General features: G+C 32.6%; 14 protein-coding genes and 1 non-coding gene across 15 annotated transcripts; 7 read left to right on the top strand and 8 right to left on the bottom strand.

The window, feature by feature from the left end:
• Positions 1–141: 141 nt before the first annotated feature.
• WICANDRAFT_81202 (uncharacterized protein) lies at positions 142–1,521 on the top strand (the record flags this gene model as incomplete). The annotated part of the gene is made up of 1 exon (XM_019185193.1): positions 142–1,521. One exon carries the CDS (start codon positions 142–144, stop codon positions 1,519–1,521), a length of 1,380 nt encoding a protein of 459 aa, XP_019036171.1.
• Positions 1,522–1,566: 45 nt separating this feature from the next.
• On the bottom strand, positions 1,567–2,736 carry WICANDRAFT_81203 (TauD/TfdA dioxygenase family protein; the record flags this gene model as incomplete). Its single annotated transcript, XM_019185194.1, has 1 exon — positions 1,567–2,736. One exon carries the CDS (start codon positions 2,734–2,736, stop codon positions 1,567–1,569), a length of 1,170 nt encoding a protein of 389 aa, XP_019036172.1.
• A 614-nt stretch (positions 2,737–3,350) lies between these two features.
• Positions 3,351–4,736, bottom strand: WICANDRAFT_58505 (TauD/TfdA dioxygenase family protein; the record flags this gene model as incomplete). Its single annotated transcript, XM_019182824.1, has 1 exon — positions 3,351–4,736. The coding sequence occupies one exon, from the start codon at positions 4,734–4,736 to the stop codon at positions 3,495–3,497; it is 1,242 nt and encodes a 413-aa protein (XP_019036173.1). The 3' UTR covers positions 3,351–3,494.
• Positions 4,737–5,432: 696 nt separating this feature from the next.
• WICANDRAFT_102067 (uncharacterized protein) lies at positions 5,433–7,031 on the bottom strand (the record flags this gene model as incomplete). The annotated part of the gene is made up of 1 exon (XM_019180343.1): positions 5,433–7,031. The coding sequence occupies one exon, from the start codon at positions 7,029–7,031 to the stop codon at positions 5,433–5,435; it is 1,599 nt and encodes a 532-aa protein (XP_019036174.1).
• An 825-nt stretch (positions 7,032–7,856) lies between these two features.
• WICANDRAFT_19600 (uncharacterized protein) lies at positions 7,857–8,378 on the top strand (the record flags this gene model as incomplete). The annotated part of the gene is made up of 1 exon (XM_019180830.1): positions 7,857–8,378. A coding segment is annotated over one exon (522 nt), but the record flags the coding sequence as incomplete, so codon positions are not given.
• A 525-nt stretch (positions 8,379–8,903) lies between these two features.
• Positions 8,904–9,941, bottom strand: WICANDRAFT_81207 (uncharacterized protein; the record flags this gene model as incomplete). Its single annotated transcript, XM_019185195.1, has 1 exon — positions 8,904–9,941. The coding sequence occupies one exon, from the start codon at positions 9,939–9,941 to the stop codon at positions 8,904–8,906; it is 1,038 nt and encodes a 345-aa protein (XP_019036176.1).
• Positions 9,942–10,109: 168 nt separating this feature from the next.
• Positions 10,110–11,136, bottom strand: WICANDRAFT_70938 (uncharacterized protein; the record flags this gene model as incomplete). Its single annotated transcript, XM_019184223.1, has 1 exon — positions 10,110–11,136. Exon 1 carries the CDS (start codon positions 10,764–10,766, stop codon positions 10,110–10,112), a length of 657 nt encoding a protein of 218 aa, XP_019036177.1. The 5' UTR covers positions 10,767–11,136.
• Positions 11,137–11,626: 490 nt separating this feature from the next.
• Positions 11,627–12,199, top strand: WICANDRAFT_65234 (uncharacterized protein; the record flags this gene model as incomplete). The annotated part of the gene is made up of 1 exon (XM_019183875.1): positions 11,627–12,199. The coding sequence occupies one exon, from the start codon at positions 11,627–11,629 to the stop codon at positions 12,197–12,199; it is 573 nt and encodes a 190-aa protein (XP_019036178.1).
• Positions 12,200–14,595: 2,396 nt separating this feature from the next.
• WICANDRAFT_t129 lies at positions 14,596–14,669 on the top strand. Its single transcript has one exon. It is a non-coding gene; the product is annotated as a tRNA-Ile (tRNA).
• A 53-nt stretch (positions 14,670–14,722) lies between these two features.
• On the bottom strand, positions 14,723–16,650 carry MEP3 (ammonium permease MEP3). The gene has a single exon (XM_019186584.1). The coding sequence runs from the start codon at positions 16,496–16,498 to the stop codon at positions 15,041–15,043; it is 1,458 nt and encodes a 485-aa protein (XP_019036179.1). The 5' UTR covers positions 16,499–16,650; the 3' UTR covers positions 14,723–15,040.
• A 401-nt stretch (positions 16,651–17,051) lies between these two features.
• WICANDRAFT_70941 (uncharacterized protein) lies at positions 17,052–18,305 on the top strand (the record flags this gene model as incomplete). Its single annotated transcript, XM_019184224.1, has 1 exon — positions 17,052–18,305. One exon carries the CDS (start codon positions 17,052–17,054, stop codon positions 18,303–18,305), a length of 1,254 nt encoding a protein of 417 aa, XP_019036180.1.
• A 23-nt stretch (positions 18,306–18,328) lies between these two features.
• Positions 18,329–19,212, bottom strand: LOA1 (lysophosphatidic acid acyltransferase LOA1; the record flags this gene model as incomplete). Its single annotated transcript, XM_019184225.1, has 2 exons — positions 18,329–18,342; positions 18,387–19,212. The coding sequence occupies 2 exons, from the start codon at positions 19,210–19,212 to the stop codon at positions 18,329–18,331; spliced, it is 840 nt and encodes a 279-aa protein (XP_019036181.1).
• A 198-nt stretch (positions 19,213–19,410) lies between these two features.
• Positions 19,411–20,634, top strand: TAZ1 (lysophosphatidylcholine acyltransferase; the record flags this gene model as incomplete). Its single annotated transcript, XM_019182386.1, has 1 exon — positions 19,411–20,634. One exon carries the CDS (start codon positions 19,411–19,413, stop codon positions 20,632–20,634), a length of 1,224 nt encoding a protein of 407 aa, XP_019036182.1.
• A 42-nt stretch (positions 20,635–20,676) lies between these two features.
• WICANDRAFT_35897 (zinc finger HIT domain-containing protein) lies at positions 20,677–21,156 on the bottom strand (the record flags this gene model as incomplete). The annotated part of the gene is made up of 1 exon (XM_019182369.1): positions 20,677–21,156. One exon carries the CDS (start codon positions 21,154–21,156, stop codon positions 20,677–20,679), a length of 480 nt encoding a protein of 159 aa, XP_019036183.1.
• Positions 21,157–21,343: 187 nt separating this feature from the next.
• Positions 21,344–23,890, top strand: WICANDRAFT_81214 (uncharacterized protein; the record flags this gene model as incomplete). Its single annotated transcript, XM_019185196.1, has 1 exon — positions 21,344–23,890. One exon carries the CDS (start codon positions 21,344–21,346, stop codon positions 23,888–23,890), a length of 2,547 nt encoding a protein of 848 aa, XP_019036184.1.
• Positions 23,891–23,945: the final 55 nt, after the last annotated feature.

Consider the following 23,945-nt stretch of genomic DNA (forward strand, 5'->3'; position numbering starts at 1 on the left):
ATTCATAGTACTTTATTACAAAAACTAGTGTATTTTTCAGCCCTACACCAGGGCGAAGCATTAAAATAGAAATAAAAAGTGACAAATTTTTAACACCGACTTCTTTACATTTCATCAAAACAAGCTTCAAAAGGTCAGAAAATGCTTAAATCACTGGTGTTTCTAATAGCACTCATTCAACTGTGTCTCTGTGATAGCAACTACACGATCTCGGACAGCTACGAGCTGTGCTTTTCAATCGACCGTGCTGACGAGAATCAGCCGATTTTATTGGATGTTGCATTGCTGGAGTATGAGCCTTTACCAGGCCTAACACCTGAGGAAAGCAAGACAAGTGTCCCAATTATAATCTATAACGAAAATGAGATCAACCATGAGAAGCAGTTTGCTGGTGTCGACTCTAGTACCCTCAATCTTTGTAATGACGATGCTATCAAAAGAGGTTATTGTCAAAAGAAACACAAGGGGAAAATCTTGTTTGAGTATAATGAAGGTGCTGGTTTCAAGGGAAACACTTACAATGAGATTTTAAATGAGTTGGGTACTTTTAAGGATGTTTTCCAATTCAATAAAACTGGGTTTTATTGTGCTCGTGCCTTGGGAACTAATGCAAAGAATTTCAAGGTTCAATTGTTCATTAAAGGTGATTCATCAACTGACCATATCATAAAAAAGAATAGATTTGTTAACTTATTCAGTGTTTTCATCTTGGTAGGTTTTGGTGGCCTTTACTTGTCTAAATGGCTTGATTACTCAAAGACTTTTGACACTAAAATTCCATACCTAGTCAAGGTGTTATTGGCTTATATTGCTACACAATTGACAATTTCAGTGCTCAAATCAGTTTCTGCTTACATTTACGATCATCCATTTGAAAGTTCCAATGGCCATAAAGTGCTCTCTGCCATTAGTTCATCTATATCAAAGTTTCAAAATGCTGCCATGTTGTTTTATTTGTATCAATATAGTGGGAACTTCACCACTAATAAAATTGAATTTGAGTATAAAAAAGTCTTTGGAACCTTTTGCTTTGTTGATATGAGTGCAATAGTATTTTATAAACTTGTTAGAGATCACTATTATGAACGTTATCATGAACCAGGTGCTTTCAGTCTTATTTATGGGAGTTATGAACTCATATTAATACTACTCTTCCTTTTCCAATTGGTCATCAAAGTCAGAATATTCTTAAGATATTATAGAACCGCTAAAGGGTTTTATGGATTCCAGCAAAATCCAGACCATCCAAAGCTAGATCAATTCAAATGGTTAATTTTGACAAACCTTTTCTGGGAACTTTTCGAGCATATGTTCCATTCAATGTTTGAGGAAATGATGCATAAAGTATTCCGTTTTGGTAGTCATAATTTGACAAATTTTATGTTCAATGTGATAGATGGAGACTATTCACAAGCTTTTCTGGATACAATCGTTCTTGGTGTTGAGTTTTATGTCTTGTTAAACTTCTGGACTCCAGATTACTTTTTGATAGTTGAAGATTATAATAAAGATGGTGAATAGAGTTTATTAATATATAAGAATCTATGATGATGGTTCCTTTTTTTCTTAATCTAATCCTAAAGCTTCTCGTTGAGACTTTGACCCCTCTATGTAGACTAGTGGATCGGAAAGTGATACAACCCTTGTACCATGTCTTTGATCTTGTTGATCATCATAATCCGCAATTGCATAATGATTACAGACTCTATTATCCCATATTGCACTAGCACCTAACATTCTATCTTGTTGAGGAACAGTCCAATTAAATCTAACTTGAATATCTAAATTTTTCTCTAAAACATCAAATAAATAATTTAAAATCATTTGTGACTCCGCTGGTTCCAGGCCCATAATTTTTGTTGTATTTGATCTATTCACAAACAATGCCTTCCAACCAGTTATTGGATGTGTAATCACAATAGGATGGTCTCTTTCAACATGTTTTGGTCCACTTAAAATATCATCACGATCAAACAATCTTTGGTTTGATCTATGAATAGCATATTTACCTTCAAGGAATTTTTGGAGCGGTGTACTTAATTTATCAAAAGCAGCATATCCTGAAACCCAAGCAGTATCACCACCTGCACCGTTCTGTAGTGGGATTGTATCAAGATGTAAATGTGAAAAACTTGTTGCTCTAAATTCGAAATCTAAATCTGTATGCCAAATCCCAAACACTTTTTTAAAATTTGGTACTCTTTTTTGTCTTAAAAATTTCCCCCAAATGGTGGTTATACCAGGATATCCAGGAACTTGAGCTGCTACTGGATTTTTCTCCACTGTACCAAAGAATTCACCAATTTCCAATTGAGTCTGAGGTGATAAATCTTGATTTCTAAAGAAAACAACAATACGTTCACTAACCAACAATGCTAATTCATCTAGCTCTTGTTCATTCAAATCAGATAATTGTAAGCCAACTATTTCAGTTCCAATGTGCTTGGTTAAATTATTAACTTCTTGAGCTTTAGCAAAAAGTGCTTTTTTATCTGGATCAGCATCAATACCACGAAGAACAAAATTTGGATCTTTAGCATCTCTAATCATGTAAGCTTCATCTAAGAAAATAGGGATCTTTGAAGGACGTTCAGGATACCCTTTTGAAATATCTATTCCATATTTAGCAAATCTTGTCTTTGTAGGTTCAGGTAAATGTGCTGAATAATCATCACCAAAGCCTTCTTTAGCCTTACTGGCATTTGTCAGTTGGATTTCTATTGTGGATTCAGTCATTGTTGTCACTTTATTTCGATAAGTTTGAGGTAACTTTAGTTCTTAATACTTTCAGTATACTATCCAACGTCTTGAAAGCTAAATTTAGCTCATGCTTCCTTATCGTTGAGATTTCTCAAAGTTGAGCTAAAGTTCGCCGACGACGCGTCAAACTGTATACGGCTTTATCATCATGGGTTCCGCGACATGGATTCTTTGTTTTGGTAAATTTTTTAAATTTGGCTCAGTTCAGGGAAATTTTATTCCGAATATACTTTTTAAGAGATAACCCCTGCCTGAACCCATCTTTTTTTGGTATTAGAATTCATTTTGGCCTTCATTCATGTTTTTGAAGTGTTCTCAGAAGATTACAAATCACATTCGCGGAGAGTTTTCGCGGATTCGCGAATTGCTGATAAGTTTTGTGTCAAACTTTTAAAAGTGAAATTTCACAAAAATGCGGTTGAATAGACGTTTTTGAAGCTACAAGTTATGAGCAGTTAATTCAACATGGAAAGGTAATCTTAGATGCTTTCACTAAGTCAGAAGTATTGAGCACACCAGAAATGCAAGTATCATCACGGCTTTCTGAGGATCCAATACTGAATAGTTTTGAAACGCAAGTGCAATCACGGCTTTCTTTACTGCTTTCCCAAGTTCATAAGGGATTGGTTGGTTCTACTAGGCTGCTTACTTATTTGTTGTGTTCTTATTCATATCATCCTTTGTCAAGTCTTATACATCAAATTGAAGAAGAAAAACAGATCCATTCATACCATCTAGTTATCAAGACCCAATGCTTCACGTTGACTTTTGGAATTTTCCTTGAAAACAGGTGGAGCCCCTAAAGAAGTTACTCTGGTACCATGACGTGGGTCTTCTTTGTCATCATAGTCATCAATGGCATAATGATTACTAACTCTGTTATCCCAAATAGCACTGGCACCCAATGATCTATCTTGATCAGGGACAGCCCAAGTGAATCTGGCTTGAATGTCCAAATTCTTTTCCAAAACATCATAAAGATAGTTTAACACAACCTGGGATTCTTCTGGCTCTAAATCTTTGATTCTAACAGTATGGGATCTGTTAACAAACAAAGCTTTCCAACCAGTAACAGGATGAGTAACAACTAATGGGTGTTCCCTTTCAATATGTTTTGATCCACCAAGAATATTATCACGCTCATAATACTTGTGAGCAGATCTATGAATTGCAACTTTTCCTTCAAGGAATTTTTGGAATTCAGGACTCAACTTATCAAAAGCACCATAACCTGAAGTCCAAGCTGTATCACCAGAGCTTTCTGGAATTGCATCAAGATGTAAATGAGTTAAGGATGGACCTTGGAATTCATGATCCAAATCTGTGTGCCATGCTCTTCCACCTTTTTTCTTGAAGCTTTTATCAGCATTTTTTCTGTTATATTTCCCCCAAATAGTGGTGATACCAGGATGACCAGGAACTTGAGCAGCAAGTGGATGTCTTTCAATTGTACCAAAGAATTCACCAATTCTCAATTGATTCTGAGGTGATAAATCCTGGTTTCTAAAGAAGACAACAATACGTTCACTAACTAACAATGCCAATTCATCCAACTCTTGCTCATTCAAATCAGACAATTGAACGCCAACTAATTCAGTACCAACATATTTAGTTAAATTTCTAACTTCTTTAGCTTTAGCAAATAATGCCTTCTTTTCAAGATCAGCATTAACACCACGTTCGATATAATCAGGGTTAGCAGAATCACGAATTTTGTAAGCATCCTCTAAAAAAGTTATTATATTTTCAGGACGTTCTGGATAACCTTTTGAAATATCAATTCCATATTTAGCAAATCTTTTCTTTGTTGATTCTGGTAACTCTGAAGAGTATTCATCACCAAAACCTGATTGAAATCCATTTGCATTTTTCAATTCAACTTGGATTGTAGCATTTTGGGTTGATTTAGTTAAATCTAACTTGTTATATTTGGTAACGATATCGTTAACTTGGGATTCAGTTGTTGAAGTAGTCATTTTGCTGATTTGATGATGAACACATAGAATTTATAAAAGACTTTGCTAGAGAAAAAGTTTCATATTTATAGATCTCTTGAATAAAACCACCACCACAGTTTGAGTTCCTTTCAAACTTAGTAATCTAACCTTTTATCACAATCAATCTTGGGATGTTTTATGTCAAACTGTGGCACGTCTGATGGGATCCGGGGAATAACCTCAATTAGGAAAACAAATGACAATTGACAAGTAAGCATTTGGTAGAAAACTTGAATTAGTAATTGAGATCAGATCATTTTGGTTATTATGTGAAGAGAATGATGATATCTGTGGTAATGTTGTGGTACAATTAGTCTAATCTTTAAGGGGTCCTTTTGTCAATCAATCAACGTGAAGATATGGCTCATGGACAAGCTTGAGAGCACCTTTTAAACGGATCATGGATTCAGACTTTGACATATCAACTCCGAGAACTGGCGTGGATTGTTTCGTTATCATCATCAATGGCACTCAATTTGTGATGACGAGCTCATCAACAATATTATGATACTCTGTCATTTCGATGCGTGTCGATAAGTCATGTGATCTAGCTGAGTGATACGCTTTACATTACAATTATTAGGAGTTATCTTTAATAACTACCTTTCAGGTATAGCTCAAAGTGACATGTAACTTACCATATAAAATATTCATATTCAAATCAACCAGCTTGGTTTACAAAGGATAAATAAATTTCTTATTCTCCAAATCAGTCAAATCCAACATGGCAACATCAACTCTTTCTAGTACACCTTCATCAGTTTGAACATAATAGTCTTTGTCATCATCATCTTGTAATCTTTGCTTATTTCTTTTACTCAAAATCAATCTTATAATCAACAAGATAACACCATTCAAGAAAAAAGCAACAACAATTTGTACAATCCATGAAGAATAATATCTTGGAGCATCTTTTGGATTCCATAATTGTGGTGAAATCATATTAGCAACACTATATGCAATCATAAACATCACATTTCTATAAAGTTTCTTTGTATAACCTGCTGCTGAAGATGTAGTCCAACCCAATTCCACAATATAGGCAACACCTTTTGTTGATCCTGCTAAAATCATATTTGCTAATAACGCCTTTTTATTTTCCCATGGTATTGTAACCATGGCTATACTTGATGCAATTGGAATTATCAAACAAATTGAACCAATATAACCATTTTGATTTGGAAATTTCTTAATGATAATTGTGAATACAAGATACATCAATATATCGAATCCTGCACCAGTAGCTGAAACTAAAGATGAGCCTAAATTATTAACACCAATATCCAAATACAATTGATTTTGTTGGTAATGTAAAGAATTTGAAAGCATTAATGTAAAAGATTGAAGGGCAAATAACCATGAAATTGGATCTTTGAAAGTCTCAATGATTTGATGTTTTTTAATTGTCTTTTGTTCAATTGAAGACTTTGTAGAATTTTGAATTTTTTTAATTAAATGAACTTTTTCATCAACTGTTAAGAATTTAGCATTTGATGGATTATCAGGATAGAAAATCCAAACAATTAAAGCTAAAATCAATGATAATCCTGCATTTAAAGACATGAATATTCTCCAAGGGAAAGTTGAAACGTTTTCAACATGTAATAATCCATAAGCAACAAATGATGAAATTAAAGGTGCAATTGCAGTAGCCATCCAAAAGATTGGTTGAGCAACTTCACGTTGTTCAGTATCTAAAAACATACCCAATGTGATTTCACAAGCTGGAGTAACCACTGATTCAGTAGCACCTAATAGAAACCGACATGCCATTAATTGTGAATAATTTTTACAAGCAGCAGTACCACCAAGTATAACAGCCCATAAAAAGATGGAAATTGATAAATATTTACCAATTGGGAATTTTTGCATCAAGATATGACATGGCCATTGAGCAATTAGATATCCAGCATAAAAAATTGAATTCAAATTATTGAAACCCTTTTTAGTTAAATCTGTATCTTTGTAAATTCCCAATATAGTGGTATAGCCAATAGTTGCTTTATCCATGAATAAAATCAATGTAACTAGCGTAACAAGCAATAAAGTAATTGAGAAATTTTTCTTATCTAAATGTTTAGATTCCTCTGGTGTCAACTCTTTTGAAGTTGGTTCATATTGTTCCATGAATTTCAACAACTCATCAGCTTCTTTATATGTAACTTTTTCACCATCTGCTAAATCAGTTTGTTTGAACTCAGTACTGCTTGCACCATCGCCATTTTTCAACTCTTGAACATTTATAGAGTCAGCCTCTTTCTTTATTGGTGACATAGTTGATGAACGCAACAAATTGTGTAAATGAAAGTTTAAGGGTTTTCGATTCAATTTAAATAAGAATCACAACATAGTTAACAAGGACACATCTTGCGAAGCAGCACTTTTAGTTGATCGCAAGAGGTAAACACATCCCACTGTTTCATTCCATAGACATCAAAAGATAAGATAACCCTTCATCAGCTCCAGATCCTGACTCATCTATTCAACTCATGAAGCTATCCAATACAGCTTAAATCAGCAGTAATTACTCAACCAAACCATTATCCAGTACACCCACTCTCTCTGAAATATCTTTACACAATGCTTAACCCATTTGTTTGACGTTTGACATCTCATCGATCCCATCCACACTTTTATACCGAAGCCACAGTTTTTAGCTTAATTTCTTATCAACTTTTATTGGTAAAAACGCACAAACTCTTGTGAATTATTGTACTGTTATTAATTAATGGATACAATGTATATCTTACTATTTAGTTTTATTGAGGATTTAAATGTTCAATTGAATCAATTCCCAATTTTTCGGATCTAAGCGGCCATTTGTGATGTCACGTGACACTTTTTCAGAATACAAATGAATCTCCTGTGATTTTTCTACAATTCATGGCAGCTGCTCTTGAAATTTCAATCTCAGCTCCATGGGTTCTTCAATCACCTTCACAGAAAATGGCTTGTTCTGGTTTTCAAATGAAAATCACGATTTTGATCAATGACATTAATTTCCCGAGGAATTTTCTTCAAGGAACATTTTTCTTTGGCAGATGTATCAACGTTTTTACTTAAATGTTTATATTTAAAGCGTAAAAGATTGGAAATATGGTGGTTGCTTCAATAAGAGTGTCAATTCAATGGCCACCAGCTGAGGAGTATGAAAATACAGAGACGTTGGTACTCCTTTCAAATGAACAACATTTTGTTGATATCAGATTTCGTGATGATATTGATCGTATCGATTGGATCTTAACTGGTAAGGAATATGATATCCCAAATACAAATAAGATTGAGTTCCAACATGAAATAAACACTAATGTTCCAGGTTTCCATGGTGGTGAATTTGATGTTGGTAATTTCAATAGTATTCCAAACACTAATGATCGTGAGGAAACTGGTGAAATGATAAATCCTCAAACTCGTAAAGTTCAACCATATCGTGAAGTATGGAGAAGTATTGATCCTTTAAAGTCAACATTTGAAAACTTTGTGAGAGAAGATTCAAATAGTGATGTCAAAGTCCCTTGTGTTGTATTAAAAGTTGTTCAAAAACCTGGTGTTAATTACATTGGTACTGTTGTTAGACTTGGTAATTTTTTGCAAGGTGCATTGTTGAATAAAGATACTGAAACTTATAATTGTGCTCAGTATTACTTGGAAGATGGGAAATGGGAACATCATCTCGATGCCACAGAGGTTGGAAAAGATGGTAGTGATGATGATATTGTCCCTAGTATCCCTTTTGAGATCAATGAAAATTTGATTGAACTTGATGGTGTTGAATGGGAAGTTGTTGAAAGTAATTTGTGAACAAGGTTAATTTCAATTTTCAAGTAATGTACAACTTATTGAGTCTAACTAGATGTTGTAAAGGCAGATTGCGCCGATGTGTTTTGGAGATGATGTTTTTATCATATAACAGCTGGACAATTACGTACAATTAAGTCCTCAGATTCACGTCACCACTTTTATTCATATACATATTTGTTACATATCATCACTTGTTTACTACTTTTTCTAGCCTTTAACATTAACACTACCTTCAATATACCAGCACTTGCGTCAAAACCAACAAACTTCATAAACAAGCCCAACCCCTAGTAACCCAAATAACGGATTATTAGCAGTAAGTCATAAGTCATGGGGCTCACATTTTCATATATCCAGCTTTAAATATTCATAAAATTTATTGAATTTTTTTTCATCTGTGGACTGTCTCAATATATCATCAAGTGTTTCTTCTTCAGTCTCATTAACGTTATCAGCAATCATACCTGCCCATTTTCTTTCTCTAGGATCTAGTTTCCTATCCCATGATCTAATTAAATGACTCAATTTACGACCTTTTGCACATTTACGTTCCCATCTAAGGACCCTAATTTCATCTAGTTCATCTTTGTGTTTCTCACTTATTGATTTATATTTGATCTCTAGTTCCTTGATTTTTTCCTTATTTTCTTTGGTCTTTTTCTTTTTGGATTCAAGTTTAGCAATTTCAAACATTAAAGTATTTATCTCTTCTAACTTAGTTTTCAACTTCTTTTCCAAAAATTTAGGTCTTTTAGGTGATTGAACTTCTAAATCTTCAACAAACCCATTCAAATTTCTAACATAATCAAATCTTCTTTCAACGAGCTCATCAAATTCTTGTTTATCCAGTTTCCCCAATTTGGCAATACCCCAATTTTTCTTTGATGCATAGTTTTGTTGAACTGTATTCCATCTGTTTTTGTATTCATCAATATTAAATTCATCAGATAATGGTAAATAATAGAATAGATAAAGCTTGACAATATAGTCTAATTGTATCTTTAGATTTTTTATAGTAAAACTTTCTGAATAAAGACGGAAACTTTTAGTTAAAAAATCTTGAATCTTGAAAAGAGCATCTGGTGATAAAGTGTTTAATTCTTCGTAACGTTCTTCACGATATTCACGAACCAGTCTAGTGAAACAAGTGATAACATCAACTGGCCATTTTAAACCTGGATGACCAATTGTTGGTGGTTGATAATAAAAACTGATGATCTCTGTAGTTTTCACGGTTTCGAGATCAGTTGATTTTAGTGCCTTTGAAGTTTGTTCTGAGAGCCTTAATGAATCGTTTTGTTTGGATGATGGTTTTGTAACCTTGTTTGTGGCAGCTACAACAGCATTAGCTGGGCTTCTGGTTCGAGTACCGATTGATGGCATTGTGTCTTTATGTAATTGTGGTTCAAGATGGGAAATATATTCGAAACGTAAACAGATACTAATTTTTTTTTTCGTGTTTACGCGTTTTCGCGAACAAAGCTCATTATTAGCCAAATTCATTTATTCAAGATTAATCATATAAATAGCATTTAAACAAACAATTGGACTTCACATAAATTCACCCAAAATCCTACGGAAAGTTTCAAACTTCTTCTTATTGGTTTTCTCGCTCAAAATCTCATCGAAGTATTCCTCTTCAAAGTCATCATTAAAAATCATATCAGCCCAATCGATCTCTCTATTTGTGAGCTTACTTCTCCAACTTGGAGAATCTATCAATTTTATGACAGCTTCGACTTTCGCCTTGAACAATGCCCTTTTAGAGTCATCTATCTCTTTGAATTCATCTTTATACTTCATTTCAATCACCTTGATTTGCTCATTTATGTCCTTATGATTTTGTTCATCTTCCTCTGTTTTATCATCAGGTTTCTTAAGGATAAGTCTTAAGCTTTTCATTCTTAATTTTCCAGCCTCACTGATGGGATCTGCAAATTTCTTCTCTAAATATTTGACCCTTTTAGCAGCTTGAGTTTGTAAATCATCAACAAAATCTTTCAAGGTATAAACATATTCAACATCTGCCTCAAAGAACAATTTGAACTCATCTCTGCTTTCCTTCCCCAATTTTCTGATACCAAACTTTCTTGAATGAATGTAAAGATTATTGGTAATGGCGTCCCAATAGAAATCATCATATGACATATATTTAGCGCTTGCCTTATCTTTAAAACGACAATTCCATTCAAGATGATGTGATTCCATCAAACTTCAAACCGATAGAAGGAAGATAGTAAAACAAATAAAGCTTCACAATGTAATTCAATTGTTTCTCCAAGTCAACAACACTAAACAATTTAGCATGATTTGGGAACTCTTGAGTCATAGCGGCGCTTATCTTTGAGAGAGCTACTGGAGTCAATTTGTTCAACTCTTGATATTTCTCATTACGATGCTCATGGACCAATTTGGAGAAGCGCTTGATGATGGTTAAAGGCCATTGAATATCTGGATGTCCAGCTGTTGCCTCCTTGGGGTTGGAATCTTGACCTAAAGCTGATTTCAGTAACTCAGTGTTCAACTTGGGTGCGTTGTGCTTTGAAGAGGGCTTCAAGACTTTGCTGGTGGTGGCTTTCTTTGGCATTTCAGTAATTTAATTTGGATGTGGATTGAATCTGGAGAATGGTGATGTTTCTTTAATCGAATTGAATTAGCGTGTTCTCCACCGGACATACACGCCCTCGCTTTGACACATACATCTGCCAATTGACGATAAGATAAAGAGTTAAACTGACATGATGGAGTCCTAGTGAGTACTTCTTCCAATGAATAGCCATATTATACGCTACTTAATATAATTAACCACTCTTTGGAATTTCCCAATCAGGAATCCTCAATATTACGCGACTGAAAATGTTTTTTTTGGCAGAAATAGTTCATGTTGTATTGTATTGATCCAAAAAACCCTAATAATGTCAGCATTTGCTAGAGTATCAGTCCAATGGTCCTCATAAGAGGCCAGTGAGAAGCAGAGAGCATTATTCTTACTTTCAAATGGAAACCATTACGTTGATCTTCGAATCCCTTCTGATCCAGATGCAGATGACGATGTTGAAAATGTCATTATGACTGGTAAAGCTAAACCAATTCCAAATACAAACAAGGTCAAATATCAACAAGAGATAAACTCTGTATCACCTTGGATTCCAGGATCACTTGCTGCAAGTTTCAATAGTGTTCCAAACAATGATTTCGTTTATGAAAAAATAGGTGAAATGCAAAATCCTGATACACATAAAATTCAACCTTATCGTGAAATATGGAGAGATATTGATCCATTGAAATCAGATGCATATGATTTTATTGGGAAAGATCCACAGAATAATAATCATGGTGCAAAAATTCCTTGTTTTGTTTTGAAAGTTGTGAAAAGAGATAATGTCGAAGGTACCGTTATAAGAGTTGGAAATCTTATTCAAGGTGCATTATTTAATACTCGAAGTGGAGAAACTAAAGCAGCTAGATATAGTTTGATAGAAGGGGAATGGAGACGTTGCTGTTCAATTAATTCATACCGATATATGGAAGATGAACCAAAGATTTTTAAACATGTGAGATTACCTACTGGTGTTGAAGCTGGTGTAAATATAATTAATCGTGATGGGTTCGAATGGGAAATGATCGAAACTAATTTATAAAAGGCTTGAGAACGTGCTTTTTTTCATAATTGACTTATTAAAATATTTAAATGAATTATTTAGTGTTATTAAGTATTTAGAGCTGAATTATCGAGATGGCTCAATTCTATCTTTGTAACTGCATCATGATGATTAACATAGATGCTTTACCATGATATTATAGACTTCTCCTCTCTTAATCATGGTGATCATAATAAAATACAAGCGAGTGAGTTTAGCCTTCGGCTTATGTAGACTTAGGCGAGATTTGGAGGAAAAGCATCAAAATGCAATCTGTCTCTATAAATTCAATTCAATGGGATCACTGTGAAGACAAAACAATTGACGTATCAAGAATTTCCAACAATATCTGCATTTATCATATTTACGTGATATCCATGATACATTGAGATATGAGCTTTTGAGTTGTCTGAGTCCACTATAGTCAACACTTCTTTATCCCAGTCCACCAGTACACCCTACACCACTCAGTTAATTAGATTTATCTATTCCACTTAGTTAAGCTTGAACTCCTTTAATGAAGCATTCTCAACTTTCTATAATACCCAACACCATAGTCGACATTTGTTCAGTATTCCCCCAATCCACCAGTACACCCTGTAGCATGATCATGGTACCAAGACACTCAGTAAAGCCAGTATAGTACCTAAACACCCTGAAGCACCATTAATGTGCCCAACACTATAGTCAACACTTCTTCAGTATTCTCAATTCACCTGCACACCAGACACCCTACACAACACCAGCCGAAGCTTCATTTATTAAAGTATTCTGTTGAAGCATGAATGTGGAATACTCTATAATAACTTTCGTCATTAATTATCGACATTTCCCAAACCTCAGCGTATGAAACTCTGAAGCAACACCATAGACATCACATCTTTAGCATTTTCAATTCCAAATTCAGCGTCTGTGAGACTTTACTACCCTAAGGCTATGAGCTTGAAAAATAGCTTGACACTTCTTGAAGCCATGATTGTGTAGTAATGAGAGTAACTGGTAAACCATCTTGAAATCCCCCCAAGAAAATTAACATTGAGTCTGATTAAATTTCAAATCATCAAATTGCAGGTTTGGTTAAAAAAGCATTCAATCTTTGGGCACACACCATGTCTCCATATACAGTCAAAAGAATATTATTCACTGTGAAGTATTAAGAGCGTCTCAGTTTGTTCAACTTGATTCTATTTGTTTTTCATAGACTTTGATGTAGAAAAAGGTCAATGTTTACATTTGTTTTTCTCACGCCATCTCGAATGGAGGTCGGAAGCACTAAAACGCCAACTTTGAACAGCAATAACTCGAGTTACAAATAATCAGTCGCACTCATACTACAGCACGTTCATATTGACGTCGAACCGATTCGTTCCATGTAGGTGTCATGTTCACTGTATTTTTTTGCCCCTGCTTTTAAAATTTAAATAATAATATTTAGATTTGACATCCATGATAGTTTTTTTTAGATAATAATATGTATAATTTGATGAACTTGGATGAGGAATACTTTGATAATTACACAGTAAGAACCGCTTGGGTTGTAGGCTTCTGCTTATAACTTGGAATTTAGATTTATATTTATTTAATGTACATACTAATAATTTTCATGCAGCAGCCGCATGTACTATTAATTGTAATATTATTATAATTCTAATTATATGATCCGTCGACGTCGTGATACTCAATATGTACCAGCTGGATAATTAGTGAAAATTTTATATTGGTTTAATTCATCCTTATATATAAATTAAATATTATTAGTACCTCGTACGACGCCGACGTCCAATGTATAATTTATTTTGTTTAATAACTATGTATCTAGTGATGTGTATTTAATATAAAATGCTAAAATAATGTACAAAATCACTAGGGACTAAGTCTATATTGACTGATTTATACAAGTTTATAAAGGGATTCAGAATATATAATTAATAATATTTAATAAATTATATAATTATATATTTTTTTTTTTTTTTTAGTTGATGTATTTGATGAACTTGGATGAGGAATGCAAATATTACGCACGAACCGCTTGGATTGTAGGCTTCTGGTACTAGTTATATAATATAATTAAATTATTAAGTGAAAGTACTAATCATATATAAAATATTGAGTAATTTTTAGTTGACGATGTCGACAAAAATGAAAATGATATTCATGGATCATATATTATAAATAATTCAGGACGTACATATAATGTACGAATTATTATATTATTGCAGGAAAAATGGCTTAGCCTTGTAATCAAATGATTTCAAAATCGATTATACATTGCAAAATTCCATTATATGACACAAACCTAATAGAATTCTACAAAAGATGTCTATACCATTTAATGATTACATAAGCAAGCCGTTTCTAGTCAAAAAGACCCGTAAAAATTGAAATTTTGTATACACGGTCCCTTGGCCCAGTTGGTTAAGGCGTGGTGCTAATAACGCCAAGATCAGCAGTTCGATCCTGCTAGGGACCAGTTAACTTTTTCCGGTCGGATAACCCCATCGGTTTTTTTCCTTTTTCCGGCCCGGTACAGGACTAGATCTACAAAGACATAACGTTAAACTTTTTAGTACACAACTTCTACAAATTACATTGAATTCAATTAAAATCTAATAAACGACGTAATAAATATATATGTAAAAAAAGAAATAAATGAACTGAAAAGGAAATGGGGCATAATTTAGAATGAATAATTGAATAAAAAAAGAAGGAGAAATCAAAAAAATCTAATCAACTCTAGTGTCATCTAATTTTAGTTGAAACAAGGTTTTAATTTTTTAAATGCAATGTGATAATAAGGAACATAACTTCGTGAAAAAATGAATTAATGATAAACTGAGAAACTTATACTGATAATTTTTCATTTTGTGATAATTTTTCACTTGTTAAATGATTATTATTATTATTATCACTTTCAGCAGTATCTTGATCCATTTGAGCATCAATATGTTGATGATTTGAAATATGATCATCATCAACTCTTGTAATATTATGATCATGTTCACCATTGCCCCAACTTAAGAAATCTCTTCTAACTTCAACATAATCATAAGCAAATTCACCAATTTGATCTTCATCCATACCAGCAGCTTCAGCAGCTTCAGAAGCTCTTAATTGTAATCCAGGTATTTTATCAATAAAAAAGCAAATTATAGCAGTAACAACAAAACAATAACCTGTACATGCGGCAATGTATGCAATCTGTTTATAAATTTGTTTATAATTATGAGAAATAAATCCACCAGGATGATCAGTAACACCATCCATTCCAATAACCCAATCTGCACCAAATAATGCATTGAAAAACAATCCAACAATACCGGCCATACCGTGTTCAGCTAAAATATCAAGTGAATCATCAACTCCAACTAAATATTTTAAACCAGTGGAAAAATTACAAACAACACCAGTAACAATTCCCAAGATAACAGAACCATATAAAGTAATAATGGAACTTGATGGAGTTGCAGCAACTAAACCTGAAATAAAACCTGAACACATACCAACAGTTGACCATTTTTTCTCCAATCTATAATCTAAAAGACACCAAGTCATTGCAGCAACAGCAGCAGTTAAATTAGTACCCATTATAGCATACATTGCCTTCATTGAAGGGATTAAACAAGAACCACCATTAAAACCTAACCAACCAAACCATAAAAGGGCAGTCCCCAAAGTGATTAAAGAGACATTATGAGGTCTAAAATTTATCAATAATTTTTCTTTACGTCTTCCTAAAAACCAAGAATAAACAAAACCTGAAACACCAGAACCAATCTCTACGGGACCACCACCAGCATAATCTAAAACCCCCCATTTAGCAGCCCAACCTTCACCACTCCAAATCCAACAAACAATTGGACAATAAACTAAAGTTGCCCAAAACCAAAGAAACACCATATGAGGTAATAATCTACCTCTTTCAGCAGTAGCACCTGCAATAATAGCTAAAGTGACACATAAAAACATATTTTGATAAACAGCAAATACAAATTCTGGATAAGTTTTATCATCACTTGATTTCCCATAAACATTTCTAAATCCAAAAGAATCCATATTACCAATGAAACCATTATTTGCAGTTGTTGATAAAGCTAGAGAATAACCCCAGAAATACCATTGAACCATCCCCACGGAACATGCCATAAGGACAGCCCATATTAAAGATAGGGCAGATTTTCTTCTAGCTAAACCTGAATATAAAAACCCCAAACCTGGCACCATGATGAACACTAGTGCAGTACATATTATGATGAAAGCGACGGTTGCATTGTCATAAGTTTCAGACCAAACAGCACCCATGGTAATGACTATGATGAGGGTATAAGATGATGACAGTAGCTAGAGGATATGAAGTTGATGATATTTTATTTTCAAGTCAAGAAATTTCATGAATTCGAGTCAGTTTTTTTTTAAATTTAATTTTTTTTTTAATTTTTGTTATGATGTTTTTTTTCTTGACAGCGAATTCAACGGTTTTGGATGTTGGAATAATTTATGGAAATGATAATGAATTGGGATAGCTAGAGATTGATAGATTAAAGAGGATATGGTTATTATGACGATGAATATATAGACTAGTAGTAGTATAGTAGATTATATAGTACTCATTGATCACTCTATAGTGCTAACTCCGTTCTGTGCTGTGATTGGTGGATTAAGACTCGCTCTTATCAGTTGGAAACTGGAAAGTGCCGTTTTGAGATTTGATCCGGTGATGAGGATTAGTAAGAGATTAGGTAACAGTCATGTGATGTGTCATGTGATTGATTATGTAATATTTATATTTTAAAGTGTATAAGGATTTCACCTGGGTATTAATTAAAACTAGACTGTTATTAACTACAACAGACAAATGATACAACTACCAAATACCCCATTCAACCCTACAACAATACAGTCAGGTGCTAATACTGTCAGTGAGCCCTGGATTAACCAAATCATAAACAAGAGAGTGTCCTTGGATACAAGTTCAAATTATTCATCCAGAATATCAACTCTAGAGAATTATTTAAACTTCATTTATGGTCAAGCTTTAAATCAAGATGGTATAACTAATTATCAGCAAGTGATTGAATATTCTAAAAAATATATCATTAGTTGCTCAATTCCTTGGAATTTACCTATAACTAAGCATCATCAACATCAATGGACCCTTGAAGATGAAATCATTATAGTTGTAATTAATTTATCAATATCTTATAATTCAAGAAGTTCAGAATTGATTGGTGGATTATTGAGTAGCAATTCAGAGATTGAATCAGAAAAAATTTGGTTAAGTTGTTTTAAAATGTTGAAAAAAGCATTACAATTTATAAATTTTCTCAAGACTATTGATAATGACAATGGGATAATTTTTGAAACTTCAAATTCATTTATAAATTTTATAAGTTGTTTGATTCAAAGTTCATCACAATTGAATTTTCTAATAAAAACTATATGGAGTTTAAAGAAATTAGAATATGATATCACATTAAATGATTCAATAAATTATTCAACTTTATCAAGAATTTCAATATCAATTAAAGATGAAATTAAACAGATGATTAATATTTTGAAAATAAATAATATTGAATATAATCAATGGCAAAGCTGCTTAGATGGGTTGATTAAATATATCAATGGATATATTGGGGTACTATTATCAATTGAGAATTATAAACAAGATAAAATTGGAATTAGTATTGGTTTTTTAGAATTTTCTAAAGAGAATATAACAAGGAAATCATCAAATGAAGAAGATGAAGATGATGATGAAGAAGATTCTAAATTTAAGAAAAAGATGTCAATGTTTAAGAAAAAGATAAAATCATCAGAAAAATTGAAAAAATTGAAGACTAAATCAAAATTCAAATTAAATAAACAAATACAATCATGTTTATCATCAACTTTAGAGCAAAATTTAATTGATTTATTTGAATTATTGAAAGTTCTTGATTTAAAATATACTATTGAAAATGATAATTTAAAATTTGACGAAATTCCTTCAATTCAATCATTATTAAATAATTATTTACCAAGTGCAAGATCTATACCTATTGAATCAACATCATGGATTCCAAATATGATTGAGTCAACCCCAACAACAAATTCAACTGGGTATTATTAATTCATCTTCTTCCAACATAAGATTCAATGAATTTTTGCTTTTTATTAAAATCCAATTCATTTGAAATTAATTTAAATTTACCATTATTTGTAAATGAATTTCTTAATTTCAATAAATTTGAATCTTTTGAATCCAACTCATTTGGAGAATTTATTCTAATTTTAATTTCAAATGATAATAAAGTTAATAGTTTATATAAATATGATTGAATTGAATAATTTAATGGTGTTGTTAATGTAGATGGATATAATTTTATACCTAAAGTTTTAATTTTCAATGGGTTGAAATTTGAAATGAAATTGTTTAGTGAATCTTGGGTTAATAAGAAAGGTAATATTGCCTTACCATTTGAAGTTGTCCCCTCTGGGAAAATATAAATAATTTTATTGGTGATTTTATTATAATCAATTTTTTCAATTTTATCCAAAACATCACCTTTTAAACTTTGTTGAATGAATTCTAAGTAGGAAATTTCAACTAAATCACCTTTTGAATTTGGAATCAATATAACAAAATCATCATTTGATATTAGTTTCAAAACACAAAGATCCAATGGACTTGTAAAATTAACTAAAAACACTTCATTTTTACTTGGATAGAAGTTCTTGCTTATATTGGTTCTAGATTTTAGATTTTGTATTGATAACTCATAAGAGTATAGTCCCATAACAAATAACAGACATCTATTCAAGTAATGAACTTGTCCAAGAGTGATCAAACACAATATCAATATTGGAATAACAAACACCAATTTCACGATAAAGATTAGAAACGATAAAGCAACATCCAACTTCAATGTTTTGAGCAAATCGTCACGCTTGTTCACGCCAATGACATTAGTCTGTAGCACCGGCAAGAACGGTGATATCCCAGTGGCCTTGTCTCTGAACTGAGTGTATCTCTCCATAATAAAATCAATCTCTTAATTTTCCATTATGTTAATTCTCTGGTATAAAACAAATCTCGAAATGAAAATACAAAAAAAAAGTAGTGGCCGAAACAATAAAAAAATGATGAATTTGATTTTAATTGAATTTAATTTTAATTTAATCAATTTTACTCATTAAATTTTAATACTGCCAGGCTGAACTAAACTAATTCCAAAATGTCTCTCCAGGCAGTGCTCGAACGAGGCGACGATATCCTGGGCCAGTTCCCCAGAGACTCGTCCTTCTGGAACTACGCGAGCCAGGCAACCTGTGTGCTCGCTGTTGGATGGTCCAAGCTCGTGCTCCAGACATGTTACAGGCCCAGGATCACGGGCGTAGAGAAGCTGGACAGGGCTCTGGAGCGAAGCCAGAGGGAGAATAGAGGGCTGATGACGGTGATGAACCACATGTCGGTGGTGGACGACCCCTTTGTTTGGGGGTTCTTGCCCTGGAGGTTTTACAGAGACGTTGATGCTATCAGATGGGGGTTGGGGGCCCATAACGTGTGTTTCCAGAATAAGTTCTTGACGTGTTTCTTCAGTTTGGGAAAGATACTGGCCACCGAGAGGTTTGGCGTGGGTCCCTTCCAAGGATCAATCGATGCTGCTATCAGAATCATGTCTCCTGATGATACCCTGGATTTGGTTTATAATGGTGATGATGATGAGACAAATTCAAATTGGTTGGACCCAAACCATTATAAGTCAGAATTAAATAAATTAACTCCACTGGCTCAGAAGATTAACAATGATTACATCCCTCCAATTAAAAGATCAAGACCTTCTTGGATCCATGTCTTCCCAGAAGCTTTTGTGTTACAATTACATCCACCACATGCCAACTCAATGAGATATTTCAAATGGGGGATAACAAGAATAATATTAGAATCAACAAGACAACCAATCATTGTACCGATCTTTGCCACTGGGTTTGAAAAAATTGCTCCTGAAACTGCTGCTGGTGGTAGTTTAATTGAAAGATTCTTACCTGCTAATTTCGGTTGTGAAATTAATGTTACAATTGGTGATCCAATAGATGATTCAATAATGGAAAACTTTAGAAAAGAATGGTTAGATTTAGTTAAATCTCAAAAAACCTCAATGGATTTAAATGATGAATTAAAATTTGGTGAAAAAGCTCAATTATTAAGAAGTAAAGTAGCTTCAGAATTAAGAAAAGCAGTCGCTGATATTCGTCATCAAATTGGATTCCCTGATGAAGATCCAAGATTTAAAGATCATAAATTTTGGCATGAATTTACTAAAACTGAAGGGAAATCTGATCCAAATGTTCAATTTGTTGGTCAAAATTGGGCAATTAGAAGATTACAAAGTTTCTTAAAAGAACATGATGAATACGAGTTGAATAAAAATCATGAAAATGGGGAGGAGAAAAAATGATAACTTGTACATAATATAAATCATTTCAATCATTTATTCATTTTATTCATCAATTATTTCGTATTTCCCCGAGTTTATCAATTCTTCAAACCTTTGACGCTCATCAGGGGTCATCAGTTTCAACAATTGTTCAGGCGTGGCATTCTCAATCAATTGTTTCAACTCAACTTCTTCTTCAATTGTCAATTCTCGATCTTTATCATCTAAATCTTTCCTCTCTAATTGTAATCCTTGTTCCACTTTATTATAATCCAAAGGTGCCTCATATTTCCAATCACTCCCCTCACCACCATACTTATCCAGTATCCCAATCAACTTTAATTTATCCTCATCATTACTCGTTTGAGGTAACGACTCTTTAACTTGTCGTTCATAAAACCCTTCTGAGCATGATTGATGAATTACACTTTTAAAACACTCCAAAGAGCAATATCTCCTGCTGCAACGAGGGCATATGTATTTATACTCTGTCTCAACACAGAACTCACATTTAATCCCTTTCAAATCAGTTTCTAGACTCATTTCATTATGAATTCTCCAATTAAAAAGTTGGTTTAAATTTTTTATAGTTATTTTTTTCTGTAAAACGAGTTCGCGAGTTCGCGAAATCTCGGATTTTTTGGTGTTTTTTTTATGGGGTTGAAATCGTTGAATCAATTAAAGGCAAAAACATTTGAATTAAAGAAAGAAAGAACGAAAGAAAGTGCTGATGTTTGGTTTGAGACGGTGCTGTTTTGGTGGTGGTAATGCTGTGCTGGTGGCGAGAGGAAGACTGCTGAGAACCGCTGGCCCAATTGGAATCAGAAGTTATGGCTGGAACCCATTTGTAAAGAGATCCAAGGTGGTGATTGACGAATCAGAACAGAACTCTCCTGAGACCAAAGAGGTGGTGCTGAGAGCTAAGCAAGAATTGAGACAGCAGTTGCAACAGGACCAACTACGCTCGTTGCTGCTGGACCTCGTGGATTCACCCCCAAATAAGGACTCTTTCATCTTGATTAATGAGATTCTAAGGAAACTAGAACATGATCAATTCAAATCTAAAACACCAATAAACAGTCAATCTACACCCGCAATCTCAACAGATGACGCTTATAGATTATTCAAAATAGTTATAGACCATATCAACACAACAAATTTCAAAGCTGCAAGATTCATTCCAAGATTATATCTACAATTAATTCAAGTGGCTCAAATTGAACAAAATAAATTGTTATCATTACAAGTTTTCAATGACTTCACAAGATATTTAATCACTTTAGGTTATGAAGATCAATTATTGAAGATTACAAACTCTTTCATCTCTGAAAATCCAACATTAAGTGACGCTGCATTAGATGGAATCCTAAACACTTTGAAAAACCATCACCCAACACCTTCATTAACCCTAGGTTTATCTGAATTATTTCAAAATGATAATCAATTCAAAAAAATTAATCAACTTGTTATACAATCCATTGATTATTACCTTTCCAAAAGAAACAAACTATACTCAATTGATCAACATAATCTTGATTCAATTCAACAATATATTGAAAAATCTTTGGAAACCAATACAGATTTTGAAAACTTCCATCATTTACTGAAATTTTGCCAAAAAACTGAATCTTTAACAAATCAAGAAACTTTGATCCTAACTAAATCAATCAATTATTTATTAAACAATAAAGATTATATCTGTGAAGATTATCAGATTTTGAACATTTTCATTGATTCATTCATTCAAAATAATGTTATATCATACCAAGAACGGAAAATTGCTGGTGAAATCATGTTGAAATCTTTCAAAAAAACTAATGAAAATTTCGAACTATCCAAAAATGTTTTCGATTTATTTGTTAAATGGGATGTTTTCCAAAATACTTCATTAACAAAATCAACTGAAAATTTTATACTAGATCATCAAGATTTTGTTGATAATATCACTTTTAAAGGAACTATAAAATCAATGTCATTTTCCCCAATGAATAATTTCAATGATTCAATTGCATCAATTTATGAATTTTTCCAGACTAATTTCCCAAATCTTGATAAAACAATTGATATTTATTCATTATTATTACAAAGAGGTATTCGATTAAATGATTCCAAATTTTTAACTCAAACATTCATAGAAAGTCTAAATGATGGTATTTTATGGGAATCAAACCCTAAAATTCTTTATGATTTCATATACACTTTAGCAATCCAACCTAATGCAAATGTTAAACAAGTTTTCCATTGGTATGAAAAAATTAAAATATCTGTTAAACATTTAGATTCAAAATCTTATAATTCTTTAATGACATTATTTTTACAAAATGAATTAATTGGTGATGCAATTGAATCTTTAAAAAGAGAATTACCACCATTATTAGATAAAGATACCAAGTATAGTGTTGATCAATATCCTGAATTATTTCAATCAATGTATGATTGGATCTTGGAATTTAATGGAGATCCAGAAGTTTCATGGACTCTTTATTGTGAATTACAAAAATATTTCCATGTCCCATTTGATACTTATTTCCCATTAATGCAAAAATTTGCAAATTTGAAAAGACCAGACGCTTCATTTATGATTTTCCAAAAATTGAAAAAAATTCATAGAACAACAGGTTCAATCCCTCCACCAACTCCAGAAATGTATTGTTTCTTATTCAACACTTTTGGTAAAGAGTTATATGAAGATGGTGTTAAAAATTTACATATCATTATGAAATTAGATTTACAATTAAACACTGATATTGATGTTATGAATTCTTTATTAGGTGCTTATTGTAATTTACAAGAATATTTTAGAACTCAAGAAATTTTTGATTCAATTATATCAATGCCCAAGGGGAAAGGTTTAAATAATGAAACAATTTCAATAATGTTAAAATCTTATACTTACGTTTCATTAAGTCATGTTAAATCATTTTGGGATAATATTTATGAATATGACATCTTACCAAATGAAGATAATTTTAAACAATACATTATTGCACATTGTTATCATGAACAATATGATATGGCTTTACAAATAACTATGGATTTGGAAAAAGATTTTGATTTATTAATTACTCCAAATATTTTGAAAAGTCTTTATAATTGGACTCAAGGTGAAGAAAATAAATTGAAAATTGCAAAATGGGCTTCAAAAGAACATAAATTAATTTGGAATAATATCGAAAAAAAACAAGGTTTAGTTGAGAAACCACATACAGAATCAAGTCATAGTAATTCTGATGTTCGTGAAATTGAAACAAAATTGATTCATGAGAGTGCAATTTGAGATCACTATTTATTTTTATTTATTCAAAAACTCATTATTTATTCGTCATTTATAT

This window comes from Wickerhamomyces anomalus (genome assembly GCF_001661255.1).
Source record: "Wickerhamomyces anomalus NRRL Y-366-8 unplaced genomic scaffold WICANscaffold_7, whole genome shotgun sequence".
Lineage (NCBI taxonomy): Eukaryota > Fungi > Ascomycota > Saccharomycetes > Phaffomycetales > Wickerhamomycetaceae > Hansenula > Hansenula anomala.

Excerpts from the sequence above, each read along its gene's own strand:
- MEP3 (XM_019186584.1), bottom strand. The coding sequence starts at position 16,498 with ATGGGTGCTGTTTGGTCTGAAACTTATGACAATGCAACCGTCGCTTTC.